General features: G+C 35.8%; 2 protein-coding genes across 6 annotated transcripts in view; one reads left to right on the forward strand and one right to left on the reverse strand.

Moving 5' to 3' along the window:
- Positions 1-14,739, reverse strand: part of LOC106874737 (pseudouridylate synthase 1 homolog) — a 29,791-nt gene extending 15,052 nt beyond the window's left edge. For 2 of the 5 annotated variants that reach the window (XM_089363007.1, XM_089363011.1), the window contains exons 1-3: positions 13,724-13,859; positions 12,787-12,827; positions 143-246 (exon numbers count right to left, since the gene is read on the reverse strand). In XM_089363007.1, the coding sequence (XP_089219133.1) occupies positions 143-220 (78 nt within the window). In that variant the 5' untranslated portion in view covers positions 221-246; positions 12,787-12,827; positions 13,724-13,859. Of the gene's footprint in view, positions 1-142; positions 247-12,786; positions 12,828-13,113; positions 13,244-13,547; positions 13,685-13,723; positions 13,860-14,603 lie in introns of those variants that run through there. The other 3 variants (XM_089363008.1, XM_089363009.1, XM_089363010.1) reach the window with 3 other exon arrangements.
- A 480-nt stretch (positions 14,740-15,219) lies between these two features.
- Positions 15,220-17,673, forward strand: part of LOC106874743 (nucleolar protein 14) — a 33,344-nt gene continuing 30,890 nt past the window's right edge. The window contains exon 1 of the mRNA XM_014922583.3: positions 15,220-15,300. The gene's annotated coding sequence lies outside the window, so the exon portion shown is untranslated. The remainder of the gene's footprint in view (positions 15,301-17,673) is intronic.

The raw sequence follows: 17,673 nt of genomic DNA on the forward strand, positions 1-17,673 counted from the left end.
GTAGATTTGGCTGTTGTTTCTAGCTAGCAGCTCAAGCAATCATGTACATAGTGACTAGTTAGATAGGAAACTAAAACAAGTAATGTGGCTCAGTCAAGATGGGCCAACATACTATGACATAATACATTGTATTTTTGTATACCTCGCTGGTTGTTAGCACTTCCAGCATTTTTCTTGGCTTCAAAGTAAGCACTAATTTGGACACAATTCTTTTCAGCATACATCAAATGCTTCACAGGAGAGTCCCTGAAAAAAAAAAAAAAAAAAAAAAAAGATTTAGCATTTGAATGACATTGTTAGTATCGAGACAAAGCAGTGTTTGTAACATTTGCAGACCTCCCCAAATTGGTAAACAAAGTTGATCTCAGCAATATCTGAACTCAGACTACAGCAAACCCCAACACATACTGCAAATCTTGATCTCGACTCAGCCAATTTGTTATCCACCTAGTACCGGTCAAGCTCCGAGGTCAATGTAATCAACTAGCCCTTGTGTCTACAGTAGAAAGAATTATTATTGTTATTATTGTTAAGCTGGCAGAATTATGGGCACACTGGGCAAAATGCTTAGAAGCATTTTGTCTTCCGCTATGTTCTGAGTTCAAATTCTGTTGAAGTCAACTTTACTTTTTATCATTTCAAGGTTGATAAAATAAGTACCAGTTGAGTACTGGATTAATATAATTTACTCCTCTCCTGAACTTGCTGGCCTTGTGCCAAAATTTGAAACCAACATTATTATTATTATTATTATTATCATTATTATTGAGTAAGAGAGCAATGCATGCCATCAAAGTGACATGGGGTAAAATATCCGAAGCCCATTATACCCATCATGACTACCCGTCTGATAAGGGTACACCAAGCACATGCATCATAGTCATATGTGCGCAATATGGTGATCTCATATCAAGATAAACAGCGCATGACCTTGCAGGTGGGGCCCAGTTAGAATTTTCTTCAGGCTGAATAACCCATCCTGCTCAAAAGGTCCTTGAATAAGGGTTGTTTAAGGATGTTGAACGAAACACTCATGTTTCCAGAGGTGAATTATTCAAACCCCAAAGAATTCCTCTCAACACATGGCTTTGATGCTCCCCCACTACTTCTGCTCATGATCAGAGATGCACATATCGTCAGCCACTGAGGGACATTTTCAACTGGTTAAGGTCAAACAACTGACATGCAAATCTGTGGTATTAAGCAGAATATTTGCTGTAGCCCATCTTTTATACCAAGACAAAACAATGTACATGATAATACTTCCAATCAGTTAAGATCAGAAGCCATGAGAGTCACTGCCTAGTACTGCATCAGGGTATTTATCATTATTACCTCCACCTTAGCAAAGGTCGGGGTATTGTTTTCAGTCGTGTTTGCTTGTCCGTGGACAAGATTATCTCAAGAACCGCTGGATGGATTCCAATGGAACTTTCAGGGATGTTTGGCGTCGTGCCTGGCATGAACTGATTAGATTTTGGGATTGATCTAGTACCAGACAAGGATTCTGGATTATTTTTCTGTTTTTTTTTTTACTTAACTTTTGAGAGCAGTCGGGTTCATTTCTAGTAGTCTCGTTTGTGAGAGCAGTCGAGTTTTTTCCAGATATTCTCATTTTAAAAATCATCTTTGGCTAATCGTTGAGAGGACGTTGGTGTTACCTTGGCAGAGGTCTGTGCTCTCTGAGTGCTCTTATTATTATTATAGCAGATTTGAATTAATCATGTACTATTGGGCATCAGGTGTGGTGTGCAAAAGAAACGACTGCGCAGGTATGGTCATGTGATGCATATGGACAAAGACAGCTGTGTAAAGAAGTGTTGATCTCTAACTGAAGAAGGAACCTGTGGTAGAGGTAGATCCAGGAAGACATAGGGACGTGGTGATGAAGCATGAACTTCGAACACTGGGTCAAACAGAGGCAATAACTAGTGACCAAGACCTTTGGCAATATGCTGTGCTGGAGAAGACCCATCAAGCCAAGTTAAATCATGGTTGTAGTCGATGCTGGTGTTACATAAAAAGCACCTTTTGAGTGTTGGGCCTTACTGAGGCAAGGTGGCTGATGCTGGTGGCACATGAAAAGCAGCTTTTGAGTGTTGGGCCTCACAGAGGCAATGATGAATAACCAAGACCTTGGGCATTACGCCGTACTTAAGAAGACAGCATCAAGCTGAGCAAAACCATTATCAGGGCAGATACTGGTGTCATGCAAATGGCAAGTAAAAGCACCCATTACACTCTCAGAGTGGTTGGCATTAGGAAGGGGATCGAACCATAGAAACTATGCCAAATCAGACTGGAGTCTGGTGCAGCCTTCCAGCTTACCAGCCATGGTCAAAGCATCCATTAGATGATGATGATTACCTTGTAACTTCAATATTTCAATGGTGTGTTTTGTATATTTTAAAAATGACATTGTAAGGTAGGCGTGAGAAGTTGGATATTGTCTGTTTTATCATAAAACAGGTAGAATATTTGAACCAGATATGGCCGGATTAAATGCTAAAGGGTTAAACGCAAAAAGCCTGAAGAAATGCCACAGAGATAACCATTCTGCCAGCTCACTACCTTAGTAATCCTTTCACAAAGCCTGAAATTTTGAGGGAGGGTGGCTAATCGATTACACTGGCCACTCAAAAAATCCATGTTATATGTTAATGGCTCTAAAAAAATGCAAATTAAGCATAGCTGTAAGGTCGCATTTTCTTTTTAGATCTAAAAATTCAAGGTCTGAAATTTTCAGCAAATGCAAACATATGGACAAATTTCTTTTGGCGAACTGGAGGACACAACCCACTCCAGATTGAGCAGCTGTCTTGAAGATTTTAGACCCCACTCCATAGAATTATTCTTCAACGAGCTTAATTATTGCTCTACAGTCAAAGTGAACATAACACTAACTTTCTTTCACTGTTTTTATTCACTCTTCCACTTATTACATCTACCTTATCTTTTTCTTGTGATTTCTCTTGTACCAGCAGCATCCAGTTTTGCTAATTGAATAGACCATGTGCTCAGAGCCCGTAGACTGCTGAGACACAAGGAATGTTATAAAAATCTGTCTAGACCTACATCACCAGTGCAAGAAACTATTAGAAGCTTACATCTTTATACTGTATACATTAAATCCTATATGTCATTGGATAGAGTACTTTTTTTTTTTTATTGTTTTATTGATCTTACCTTTATGGAACAGTAAACTGTGTCTGCACATGTGTTATATATAAAATGGCTATGTGGTACGAAGCTCACTTCCCAACCATAGGGTTCCAGGTTCAGTCTCACTATGTGGCACCTTCTATTATACCCTTGGACCAACCAAAGCTTTGTGAGTAGGTTTCATAAACATGAAAACTGAAAGCTTGTGTGTGTGTGTGTATCCCTATCACCACTTGACAACTAGTGTTGGTGTATTTATATCACCATAACTTTGCGGTTTCGCAAAAGAGGCTGATAGAATAAGTACTAGGTTTAAAAAAGAAACAAGTCCCGGAGTTAATTTGACTAAAATCCTTCAAGGCAGTGTTTAACATAATAGTAACATTATATGTATATGTGTGTGCTAAGTTACTTGCTTACAAACCACATCATTCCAGGTTCAGTCCCACTGTATGGTACTTTGGGCAAGTGTCTTCTATTATAGCCTCGGGGCGACCAAAGCCATGTAAGTGAATTTGGCAAATAGAAACTGAAAGAAGCCCATCGTATATATATATGTTTGTCCCCCCACCATCGCTTGACAACTGTTGATGTGTTTACATCACCATAACTTAGTAGATCGGCAAAAGAGAGTGATAGAATAAGTACTAGGCTTAGAAAGAATAAGTCCTGAGGTTGAATGTTCGACTAAAGGCGGTGGTCCCGCATGGCCACAGTCAAATGACCGAAACAAATAAAATATATGTATGTATGTGTGTGCATGTGTAAACAGCAGCCTTGTGTCTGCAAGAAATTATTTTCACTTCATTTTCAGATGTACAAAATGAGCCAGGAAAAAAAATACTGCAATGTATTTTCTCCACTGCTCTTGTGATTTAGCCAATCCACCACAGCACCAAACCACAAATTTAAAGTAAAGGTAATGATAGCCTATTAACCCAAACCAGTATATTACTGGTACTCATTTTATCACACCCTGGAATTTTATTGCAAAGACAAACAGCCAAGTCAGCATTTTACCTCAGAAATTAAGAGAATGCAAAAACAACGAAAATTATAGACAACTCCAATGTTGTGATGGAATTATTTATTTCACTTTGTTTGTTTTTTTTTATCAAAAATATAATTAACAAATATGAAGGAAGAAATATATAACATTAAAAAAATATTTAACAAAGGCCTTTATATGTATATATATATATGTCTGCCACCCAAGTAGTTATATATCATGCATAAATAAAAATATCCTTTTGTTTGTTCTTGTTTTATCACAAAATATACTTCATGAGATGACAGTGCTGAATTTTTTTTTATAAAATTATTTAGTTGAACTGTTTAACTAAAATTTGCTTTAAAAAAAATTGTTCACAAGCAATCTGTCTTTATGAAAAAAGATAGTTTAAGATAAAGGGGTCTGTTTTACATCCAATCCTGGAAGTAAATGCTTACCTTAAAAAAAAAAAATTATCTTTTTCCTTAATAAAAAACACGAGTAACAGCAAGAGATGCGATCCCTAACTCCTGCCACAGGTTCATTGTAGCACCACAGACAACTCATCTTGTAAGAGTGAGGTACATCAAAACTGGGATGATTATGTCCACCAAGGCCCCCAAGGGAGTTAAATTCTTAGGAATCAACTGAAATTTTGTAACTGAAAGCTGACAAAGCAGTCAACTCAATGAATCCAACTTTTGGAATTTTAAATATTCTTACGGCTTCTGGGAAGTGTGATAGACCAAGCCTAAAGTAGATTAATGGTGGTTATCTGCTTACCTAGTACCTCAAAGTTGATGTGTTGTGAAAAATAAGTCACGGATTATTGTCAGGAATATTAAAGCAGTGACTAATAAGACAGCCATGATGCTTGAACATAGCTAGGGATTCACCACCAGACTCAAGAAAAAGCATTGCAATGTGTATACTGTTCTTTGGTACCAAAGAATTCAGTGGTGAATCACAGGAGGCCTTTAAAACATCTATGTGATAAATCGCTAAATTAAAACACATCTACATTCAAGACTAATGTAAACAAAATTATAAAACTTTTAACCAGTTACTCCAGCACATGGATATAAAGTGGTTGTCAAGGATGTCACCTGTAAAAACTTGTTGACTTCTATGATTCAAGTCTGAAGTATATTGCTGATGTAAGCATCACTGTGTGAACAACAGAAACAATGCAAGAGGCATCTATTCTATTTATCAGGTCTATTTTCAAAATTTAATGAAATACAAAAGCATCTGTAAAGTAAAAGCGTTACAGATATTGAAACCAGAGTCAGCCTAAAAGAAGATCAAGTCAAAATCAGCTTATTTGACCCTTAAATAGTCTAACTGACTATATCCAGTCAAAATATTGTTCCATGTTCAAACCAGCCAGATCCAGCCTCTCACACCTACCCTACTACGTCGTTCCAAAAACCTCAAAGCTACAAGAGTAAATAAATAAGCACCACATTTGACAGAGTGATATGAATACTAAAGGGATGAAATACACAGGAATGAAATATTTTTCAAACTTAAGGTAATTGAAAGAAGCTAGAAACATTGTGACATGGAAATGTATTTAAAATACCCTGAAAAGTCAAGGAAAGACTTTTAAAATGTGTTCTGGGGATCTAGAGCAAAACTGGACATTCCTAATGAGATTGTTACCATTTGATTAGAAAACAAAGCCTGCAGAGACGGAACCTTAGAAGATAGGCACATTATTGCGTATGTGGAACTTGAAGCTAAATTAATATTCGCTAGTAAAACTACCAGTGACTATTAGAATATGAATAATAGTCTCTGAGTTAGGCACAAGGAGAACAATTTTGGTGGGGAAAGAGATTAGTCAAATGGTACTTTATTTTATTTTTAAAAAAAAACCCTAGGAGACAAAAAGCAAAAATGACTTTGGTGAGATTTGAAATGGGAATGTAAAGAGCTGGAAAAATTACAGTATGGCATTTTGTCCAACACTAATGAGGCTGCTAAGACACTGCTTTAGAATAAATGTAAACATGCCCCAGCATGACCACAGCTTTGAAGCTGAAACATTTTAAAGAAATTTGAAGAAAATGCTATCAAAAAAGCACAAGTTTACATCAGCAGCAGTTGAGCTGGATTTACTTCCCATTCCGTAGTTTGGACAAAGTTGAAGCTGGTTTTAGCTACACAAAGCAGAGAAATACAAGACGTTTCAAGAAGAGGAGCGAAGTGACTAACAAATAAAACTCCCTATTCTCTAACCAAATATCAAAGCCCTGATTAACACACATCAAACACATTCCTTCCTTGACTAGTATCAACTCATTCAATATAAAGATATGTTAATTTATTTCAAAAGATCCTATATTACTCATATTAGTCAAATATTTTCTCAGAATTATTTTTTCTTTTTTGTCCTTTTACATGCCTGGCCTCAATGAGGAACCTAGGATTCCAAGTTTGGAGACCCCCCCAGGCTTCCATTTTGTTACTTTCCTCCAGGACCCATGAGAGGAATTGAACTCAGCACTACAAGCTAACAAAAACATCTGTCATCAATGCCATTTACCCGACTCCGGCTGACAAAGAACAAATTAGATCTTTCTCTTTACAACTGGATGGACTATGACAAACATGATGGATGATGTCCGTATCAGTGACACAGCTTCCTCCACATGGCCCACACTAAGAGAGTCTGGGCTCCCAGAAGTAAACAGAAGAAGTTTAAAAATAAAAGAAACGTAGACAAAAAAAAAAAAAGGAAAAAGTAAGGGGAAAGACAAAACAAGCAACCGTAAAGGGCTTAATAACGATGGGCGCTAAAAAGTTTATTTTGTGATAACACGTCATAACTGGATTGTTTCTAGGGTAAGTTGATACTTTGAGAAGGGAGATAACTGCGAATGAGCCATGCAATCTAGAGAAGCGCTAACGTGAATATGTCTCACTCCCACCTCAAGAAAGGCTCGTTGGAATAAAATTAAATTCTGAGTTAAGCTACAAAACTCCATTAAGCTAATTGTAGCACTGATCCCAGAGGCAATTCAAACTGAATTCCAGCCAAATCACAGTAAAAGTCACTTTCATTTGTGTGTAGGACTTACTTTCTTTGTCCTGACAGGAAAGCATCAACATAACATGTAAAAGTTTAAAAAAAAACAAAAAAAAACAAATGGTGGCTGGACATATCTCTTTGTAGACATGTCACAAATTTATCACAGATAAACACACCCAGAGAAAAAAAAAATCTGGTATCTATCTCCCCACCACCACCACTTCATACCACACCATCACAAGTAGCTGAACTAAGGCAACATAGAATTAATTAGATGTTCTACCAAATGCCAACGGCAGATATGAAGAACACAACAATTGAGTTGGGATTCTAACAATCTCAACCATGTTGGTTTGTTTTTATCTTGTGTTTAAATTTAAAATGTTTTGTTTTGTTTTAAATAAATTAAATATTGCTAAACATGAAGATTTTTTTCTTAAAAAAAACATACAAAAAAATATACACTTTAAAGAGGTGGTTAATTAATTTTGAAAAATAATCTTATTTACAGCAAAATAAATAATCTCAGAAATTTAGAAATTTCAATCCAGGAATTTTTTTCCAACCAGTTTTTGGTTAATTCCTCTCAAATATTTATATATATTACATAAAATCAAGAACAGTTTTGAGAACATTTTAAATAATAACGAAAAAGCATTTGTAACTTAGGCTGGTGATAATCAATACATGACCCCAGTACATGACTGGTACTTGTTTTATCAACTGGTGAAAGACTGAAAGGCAAAGTTCAACCTCAACAGCATTAAAACTCAAACATAAAAGATTGCATTTAAATAAATAGAGCCAGACATTTAACCTGTTGCTCTACCAGTTCTGCTAGTGTGCCAACCAGTAATTAACACAGAAACGAAAAGAAATGAAAAAATAGAAATTGTAAAAAAAAATTAATAAATAAATAAAATATTAACAGGCTTTCGGAGCAACAAGAATATCTTTCTGGCAAATTCCATCTACTCTTCGAGATATTTCAGTGATTACTTCGACAAAATTAATTTTACATTTCCTAGTTGAACGCTTCCGTTTAACACTGGGACATTTCTCAACTGACTGTGTTGCTTTCAGGACCAGGGCCCTGATTTCTTCTTCAGACAAATTCTCAAAGTCAGACGTGTCCATTTGCTGCTATGTTCTGCTAAGAAACAAGACAGCCAGTTATTCCATGAATCCAATGAAAAGGAAGAGAGAAAAAAAAAAAAAAACGGTTTTGAAGAAGGACCTAAAATTCTAGAATATATAAATAACATGCTTATATAAAGATATATGTCCAAATGTAAGTAAGAATATGGCAGATTGGTTAAGTTCACTTCACAACCATGAGGGCCTCCTAGGTTCAATCCCAGTGCAGGAAATCATCATTTAACACCCATTTTCCATTCTGGTATAGGTTTGACAGGAGATGGCAAAGCAGACGACTGCACCAAGCTCCGTCTATTTTGACACGATTTCTACAGCTGGATGTCCTTCCTGACACCAACCACTTTACAGTGGGTATTGTGTGCTTCTTTTACAAAGTGCCAGCATCATAAGCATCATTTTCATTAGCTTTGGATCGACCCATACATTGTGAGAGAAACTGGGTGGATTAAAACCATAGACAGCTATCTGATGGGACAGAACTTGTAATTCAAACATACATAAACAGATTCTTTTATTCTTTTAGTTGAAGAAAAAGACCCCAGAATTTATTCTTTGTAAGCCTAGTACTTTTTCTATCGTTCTCTTTTGCTGAACCACTAAGTTTCAGGACGTAAACACACCATCAGTTCTCAAGAGATGGTGGGGGGACATAGACACACACACACACACACAATATATATATATATATATATATATATATATATATATATACACACACACACACACACAACGGGCTTCTTTCAGTTTCTATCTGCCAAACCCACTACAAGGCTTTGGTCAGCCTGAGGCTATAGTAGAAGACACTTGCCCAAGGTGCCACACGGTGGGACTGAACCCAGAAACATGTGGTTAGGAAGCAAGCTTTTTACCACACAGCCATGCCTGCACCTTGAGATATATGTATATATGTTACAAAGTACCACATTCATTTTGACTAAGAATTACATCTTTATGAATCCACTTGTCTCAGAAATACTCACTCACTACGCATTAATTTAAATGAGCAGGTAAATAAGTTGATCAAACAAGTGAATCCTCATCACTGAATGATAAACCACTCATTCACCCATGTTTAAAGACTATGTCATTTTTTTAAACCCCTTTGCATCTAAACCATCCATATTTGGCTCAAATATTCTGATTTATGTTCAAACTGGCCAAGTCCAGCCTCTCACACCTACCCTACAATGTCATTCTAAAAATAAACTATCAGATCATCAAAATCTTGAAGCTACAAGACAATGCATGATTAATTTAAAACAATGTGAATAAATAAACATTACATTTGACAAAGAAATCTGAATGCTAAAGGGTTAAGGAAAAACCCAGATATTTTAAATTATTCAGCACTATTTTACAACCAATCTCATGCTAGAATGGCTGAAAGATAATTTTGTCAGAAAAATAATCAGTTTTATAGCTAATTTTTCTACTGGATGAGTTTATCAAGGATGCAGAAAAATGGCTACAATATTGAAGGTTTGAATTCTTAACTGTGTGATCAATAATCCAATACATTTTAACAATCAATCTGAACACTCCAGGATATTCTTAAAAGGTTACCTGTTGTTATGTATGCATGATCAAAGATCCTATCAGTTACCCCACCAATATCTTATAACAGGGCTCTTTGGATGTTATTTATAACAGGAAACAACCCCAAAACATTCAACTTTACCTCAAGTAATGAGTGAAATTGTAGATGACAATAAAAACCTTTAAAATTTTCAATAATATTCAGACTGTGAAAATATAACCAATTAGCAAAGTAACCGTGGAAGGGATTTCATATGAAAATCCATAATTTATGGACTATAAAATTTCAACTCAGTGATGGAGAGATGCTTTTGTAAAGAGGATGTACTGTAGATTGCCATCACACAGTCTGTAAACAGAAAGTGTATTCAGATATAACAGCAACACCAACTGAAGTAACAGGACAATTGGGCCTAAACTACATAATACACACAATACATACCAAGGGACAAGGCATGCATATTGTAGTTTACAAGCAAAATAATGTGCTCAAATTAAGATATTTTGAATCACAAGCTCTCCCAGTGTATTACATGTAACCTAGGGCAGGGGTTCACAACTGGGGTCCATGTAAGAGTTTGTTGTTGAAATCTATTTATGAACAACACATTTCCATACTCAGCCATAAATAAAAGAAAACCAGCCACCCCATACTCAACATTGAACTCAGAAACCAACTTTGACTCTCACTCAGCAAAAATGGTGTCCAAGGAATTTCCACAAATTGGTTATATTTTTACAATACACAAAGTATTAAAAAAAAAATGTTTCTATATTATTCCTAATACTATTTCATTATAAAAATATAATGGGATCTTTTTAAAACTTCAAATGGTTATGGGGTTCCAGTAAGGTAAAATAGGAATCAAAAGGGTTCATAGGCATAAAATGGTTGAAAACCACAATTCTTGGGTTTGTTGTTGTTGTTGGAGTTTTTTTGTGTGTGGTGTAGTTGTATGTTAGTGATAAGTAGAGAAGCAGTGCTCATTACATACGCAGGTTCAGTCACAGAACGAAATTAATGCATTGATTTTTCATCTTGGAGCCATATAGGTTACGGTCACCTTGAGACAGAAACTCCAGAACATTCCATTTCTTGGTTAGGAAGGACTGAATAGAAGAAACTTTTAAGTGCAGCGCTTAGGATGCGAAGCACAATAAAGCTAATGGGAGGAGGAGAGACAAAGCAAGCCAGATGGGAGGTATGATGCAATTAGCTAGCTGAGGGGTCATTAATTTCATTAAGAGGGAGAAGCAAAAGGAAGAAACAAAGCAATTGTGAGATGGTGGTTAATGTGCACTGAAATACTGTGGAATATGCTGCTGTTTTATATAAAAAGGATGTATTTCATTAGTTTAACTTTTTCAAGGAATCAATAATACAGCATTCATATTCAAATCAAAACATTGATCAAAATCTCATAACATATACAACAGCATGCATTTTGAGTTAGTAAACCACAACACAAACATGCCAATGGATGAAATTATTAAACTCTTCTAAAATCTTCGCTCAAATACTAAGACATTTCTAACTACTTCATAGAAATATAGTCGCAAATGAGTTACCACTGTAACCCCAGAACAGCTTTGATTGAAGAGAGCTACTCTGATGACAGAAACTCCAATCGTAACGAAACTCCTCTCCTGTATATCCAAGACTACACTGGTTAAAAGATATTTCTTTGTTAAGATGGAAGGGACATTTAGCTACTATTTGTAGCATTTCTAGTGACCAGCCTCATTAGTATATGTCACAAAAGGATTACATTGACAGTAAAAAGGACTGCATATAAATAAAAGCTATTAGAACTAAGGGGTACACCCCTAACTGTGTCTTACATACACACTTAACAATACCTAAATTTAATAGGCTGAAGGAGGATGGTGATGCAAAAACATTACAGGTGTTGAATTTAGATATGGTGTATCTCAGCTAATGGAACCACAGGTGTTACAGTCCTTTGCTTAGAATAACTTTTAAACTGGTGAGCTTTGTAGTTCGCTTGAAGCATCATAGTAGAAAATAAAAAAAAGTAACTCAAATGAGGAAAGCTTCTAACAATGCAGAGATGAAAGTTGAAAAACTTTTATATATTTTGGGGTGCCATCACAATAGCAATACCTCGTGAAGCAAATGGATAACCGAACCTAACGGCAAGCACTCAGACTCGGTACATCAATGAGGTACTACATATCCAACCAAGAAATTAAGAGACAACATCACACCACCAGTTCAACCAATATGTTGATCTCTCAATGGTAATAAGAGGGTCCACCTAGTTGGAAATAGCTAATAGTGTGGTTTGTTACTGCAGCAATGGCAGTAATAATTAATGCAGTGTCTAATTTGAGAGAAATTCATTAAACTTGTAGTTGCTGGGTTCAAATATTCCCAAAGAAAATACTAGATGTGACAAACCTATTCAACAGAAGATTTATATCTTGTCCGGATGCTGGTCTTTCACAAAGGATCAATATCCATCTCTCCAGTACACAGTTAATACTGATTACAAACCATCTTTTCAGGATATATCAGCTACTGCTTCTAATGCAATTCACTCCAACCTCCATGGGTCTCCCTACCATGAGTAGCATTACTATGAAGATTAACCACATTCATACTTCACAGTAATTACTTTTTTTGTTTGTTTGTTGTTTTTTTTCTTCTTGACACAAGTTAATTAAGGAACTGTGAGAAGAAAAACAATTTACCCCCACACCCACCCAGCAATATTTCGACAACATATGAAGACTATGAATAAAACGAAGCAGTCAGTGTTTAGCAATTTGGTCTATTACTATTTTACTATCAACATATTCTACCTAAATTATGGAATTATGAAATGCATTCACACACATGCGTTAAAAGTTGGAAAAATGACATGTATTTTTACAGTACCTGTAGGAGGTAACTTCAATATTCTTCTGAATTTTAAACACCTGAAAATAAATCGAATAAAGTTTATCATCTGAATAACTGCATATATATAAAAAAAGATTCAAGAACACTGCCATCCTTTTATATATACATATATATATGTATATATATATATATATATATATATATATATATATATATATATACATACACACACACACTCGTTTTAATAACCGGTTTTTCCATGATGGCTAATACAAGTCGTATAAGGAGACATACGGATAAACAGATATTGAAAACAATTCCATAAGTTGAACAGTATAATAAAAAATTTTTTTTTAAACTGACACTGAAGTTGTATAAAATTGTTTCCTTTGGGTATATGTTATTGCTAGTTTTCCCCCAAGAACTCAGCACAGCCAAATATCGGTAAATGTCGGCAGTTTAAACGCTTTTCATGAATAAACGCAGAGAACTAAGTACACGTACGACTGGTTAGGAAACGTTTTCTTAATCAAATTTAAAAAAACTAATTTTGAAAATGAAATTTCATTTTCGTTTCTTTTGTTCTTTTTTTTACCAAATAAAAAACCTGTAAATTAAAGACCAAAAAATATTTTTAAATTACCCAAACTTAAAACTACATGAATGCTTGAACTAACAAAACATAGACAATATTGTTTAGTACCAATTAAACAAAACAAAAAAACAAAGAATATACAAGATAAAATAATTTTGAAGGTGAAATATTCAATTTTTAAATTTGTACAGCGTGAAGGTACCTAAACACGTGGTAAATGAGAATTTTCTTTGGAGCAGCACGAGTTGGAATGAACGTGAAGTAAAGAACCAAAAGTTCTCTGTAGTTTTGATTACGACGAAATAAAATGCTGACAAATTCAACAAACGGATGTAAATTAATTAATTTTTCCAATGAAATACTTTCGAGATAACTCACCAGTTTTGACTTTGTAAAGACGCGTCCTGGCGGTGTAATTGTTAGTGATGTAACCCGTCTATAAATAATCCGGTTACGTTTGTTGTTGGCACTCCGTCGCTTATGACGTCAAGGGTTCCAGTTGATCCAATCAACGGAACAGCCTGCTCGTGAAATTAACGTGCAAGTTGCTTAGCACTCCACAGGCACCTGTACCCTTAACGTAGTTCTCGGGGATATGCAGCGTGACACAGTGTGACAAGGCTGACCCTTTGAATTACAGGTACAACAGAAACAGGAAGTCAGAGTGAGAGAAAGTTGTGGTGGAAGAGTACAGTAGAGTTCGCCACCATCCCCTTGTCGGAGCCTCGTGGAGCTTTTAGGTGTTTTCGCTCAATAAACACTCACAACGCCCGGCCTGGGAATCGAAACCGCGAGTCCGCTGCCCTAACCACTGGGCCATTGCGTCTCTACAATCCGGTTACGTTACCGCCATCACTACCACCGTTTTCTCTATTTAGGACTTCGCACATACTCGTTTTTCGCAAGGGGAACAGCAACGAAATCTCCAACTAAATAAACGCCATTGACTTCAACACAAAAAAAAAAAAAAAGACACGTTAGATTTTGTAGTAATATATATAGAGGACATGAAAAGTTTTCGTCAGGATGACTCAAACTAATAGATAAGCGTTCTGAATGCTCGAAAAGGTGTGCCACCAAAATTCCAGTTAGAACAACACTGGAATTTGTGGTTGGGTGAATATCTTGAGTCAGTAGAGATAAGTTAAAGTACTGAGGAAAAGCAAACAATTAGGGAACGCAGGATAAGGAGATATAATATCATTTGATTCAATTTTTAAAATTTTGCTACATAACGAATGGTAAAAATAGTACAAACTTGTAAAGATAGTGCGTGGCTATGTGGTAAGAAGTTTGCTTCCCAACCACATGGTTCCGGGTTCAGTCCCACAGCGTGGGACCTTGGGTGAAGTGTTTTCTGCTATAGTCTCGAGCCGATCAAAGCCTTGTAAGTGGATTTCGTAGACGGAAACTGAAAGAAGCTTGTTGTGTGTATGTGTTAAGAATCAGGTATATAAGGCACTTAAATTGTAAGGCACCGGGTTGGGTCATTCAGATGACCATTCCACAACGTTGTACTGATATATATTAAGTAAATAAATGAATATTAATTTCTCATGTTATTTAGTATAACCTACAATTTAACAAAATAACGCGACACTATCACATTACATTTAAAGTCTTACAAAAGGTGACACTATTTTTAATGGAGTGAAGATGATTACGAAATTACACTTTTATTGTTGGTTCTGAGTTGTCAATATCCATCGAAATTAATTCGTGTGTATTTTTGACATGTTTACATACACCACATCTCCCAAAATTGCAAATTATATATACGTAAATGATAATATGGCCGACAAACTTTCGTAAAGCGGGCATATATTTAAAAAAGCATTATTTTCGTCCTATCACCGCTAACAATCTAAACTTCCGGTTTTCCCTGCATTTATCCACGTGCAATTCGTGAATGGATTTTCTCCTTAATTGATCTTTCATTTCTCTGAATTCAACGGGTAAGAATTTTAGAATTTTATTTAGAATATATTCTCTGGTTAAAAATTGTTAACCTGCGCTTCCCCCCTCACGTTACCTTTAATTTAAACAGAAACAGACTAGAACCTGCCTTCGACAAAATATCTCACTAAAAACAAACTTGATTTTCTTTCTCTTTTTAAGATTTATTCCGTAGATTTTCATTTTTGTTGTTATTTAATTCTCTGGGATGGTAGTATTCTTTCTTTCTTTGGAAATTCTTTTTAATTCGTTTGCAGTGGTTGTTCATGGCAGTGTTGTCATGTATTCGTGATATTAACTGCATTGAACAAATATTTTGAACATGAAATATAATATACGCAATACAGCATCGGACGAAGTACTTTCCAGGATTCGGTCACGTCTATTTCCGAACTGCATCTAAATCCCACCGTAGTTCCGATTAAAAAGTTTGTTCTACAAAGTTTCCCCCCTCTCACTGCCTAACTCAAGTGAACAAGTAACCGTTGACTTGGATGCTTTTAGCCAGTTGTTCAATATAAAATAAATAATAAAAAAAGAAAAGAAAGAAAAAGCGCAAGCTTGCATTCCAACGATATGGTCTCGGGTTCAGTCTCAATGCGTGGCACCATGGGGCAAGTGCTTTCGACTGAAGCTTCGGGCCGACTAAATAAAGTCTTGTGAGCGAATTTGGTAGACGGAAACTGAAAGAAGCCGTCGTATATGTAGATGTCTTGTGTTTGTTCCTTCATCACCACTTGACAACAGGTGTTGGTGTGTTTATATCCCCGTAAACTAATTGTTCGGCAAAAGATCGATGGAATAGGTACCAGGCTTTAAAAAAAGATGTTCTGGGATCGAGTCGTTCGACTAAAATTATTCAAGGCAGTGCTCCAGCATGGCTGCAGTCTATTGTCTGAAAGAAGTAAAAGTAAAAAAGAATGTAGTAAATAGTAGTAACCATTATGGAGTGTTACCAGCAAATGTAGATTACGAAAGGTCCATGTATTGTATAGTTTTATGCAGAGTTGAGACTTGGCAGTTACCATCTGTGTTTGATTGCATGTTCTGAATGCCTAGTGTCTGATTAACCCATCTTTTCTGGATTGTTGAGATGGTTCCTGATAAATAAACGAAATGGGAAGACAGTAATGGAGATGGTTAAAGAACTATGAAAACGTTGATCGTCAACATTAGTTTGTTAACGCCTTAATACTCTCCTCCCACTCTCTGAGACTCTGATATACATGCCAAAGGCAAAGTTGACCTTGGCAGAATTTGAACTCAGAACGTAACAGCAGATGAACTACCGCTAAGCATTTCGCATTGCGTGCTAACGTTTCTTATTTCTTTTACTAACTACAAAGGGCTACACACAGAGGGGATAAACAAGGACAGACAAACGGATTAAGTCGATTATATTGACCCCAGTGCGTTCGTTTTCCATGGGTTCGCAAATGAGATTTGAACCCAGCAAAAGTAAGGCATAGTCTGTCACAAACTGTGCACACAAAATGGTCATTGTCATTCACCTCAATCATAACATTCTTCTTTATGAAGAAAATGAAGAATAAGAAAAGTAGCAGCCCATAAAGAACAAATAAATCTCCCTCAATACCGCCAAATTCCACTCAGTGGCTATATAGACTCTTGCGCCAGAAACAAAAACCCAAAATTTCTTATATTCCCTTTCTATCAATGTAAAGACAGAATCTCCACACAAGAAAGAATCAACAAGGATAATCTTTTCATAGAGAAATTCCAACCATTTCTTAACACACATACCCCTCAGTGGCCTTATTTCTCTAGGAACAGACATAAACTTCCTGTTGAAAAAGAGTTCATAACTCCAACTAAAAACATTTGTCACCCCTTACACACACTTCCTGTTTTGACACCACACTTCCTGCTTAACACAAACTTTTAACCCTTTTCTCAAACCTAACACAACTCTCAATTCTCATGCATCCTTATTTTTCCAACCATTATATACATGAATTACCATTGAACTTCAAAAGCTCAAAGACAATATAATGTATTGGTATAGTTATTTTTTTATATATTATTTTCTTCATTTTGTACTTCTTTGTAAAAAACATTTTCATTCTCCTTCTTGAGAATTTGCTTCGCAATGAAAGCCGGTTAGAAATCTTTATTAAAATATGCTTCCAATTTAGCATTCTGCCTTATTCTTCATTTTCCTATTATTTCTCCACGTGCGGTTAACACAACCCTACTATTTACTGACTTATATATGTATATATATATACACACACACACACAATAAACACACTTTCATTTGTTGGAATATTGTCTATTGGAATATTTCAATTGATCAAAATGTAAACTCTGTAATGTCCATTTTGCTCTGAAGATATTCCACCCAGGACACT

Source organism: Octopus bimaculoides, chromosome 14, assembly GCF_046866305.1.
Source record: "Octopus bimaculoides isolate indiv1 chromosome 14, ASM4686630v1, whole genome shotgun sequence".
NCBI lineage: Eukaryota > Metazoa > Mollusca > Cephalopoda > Octopoda > Octopodidae > Octopus > Octopus bimaculoides.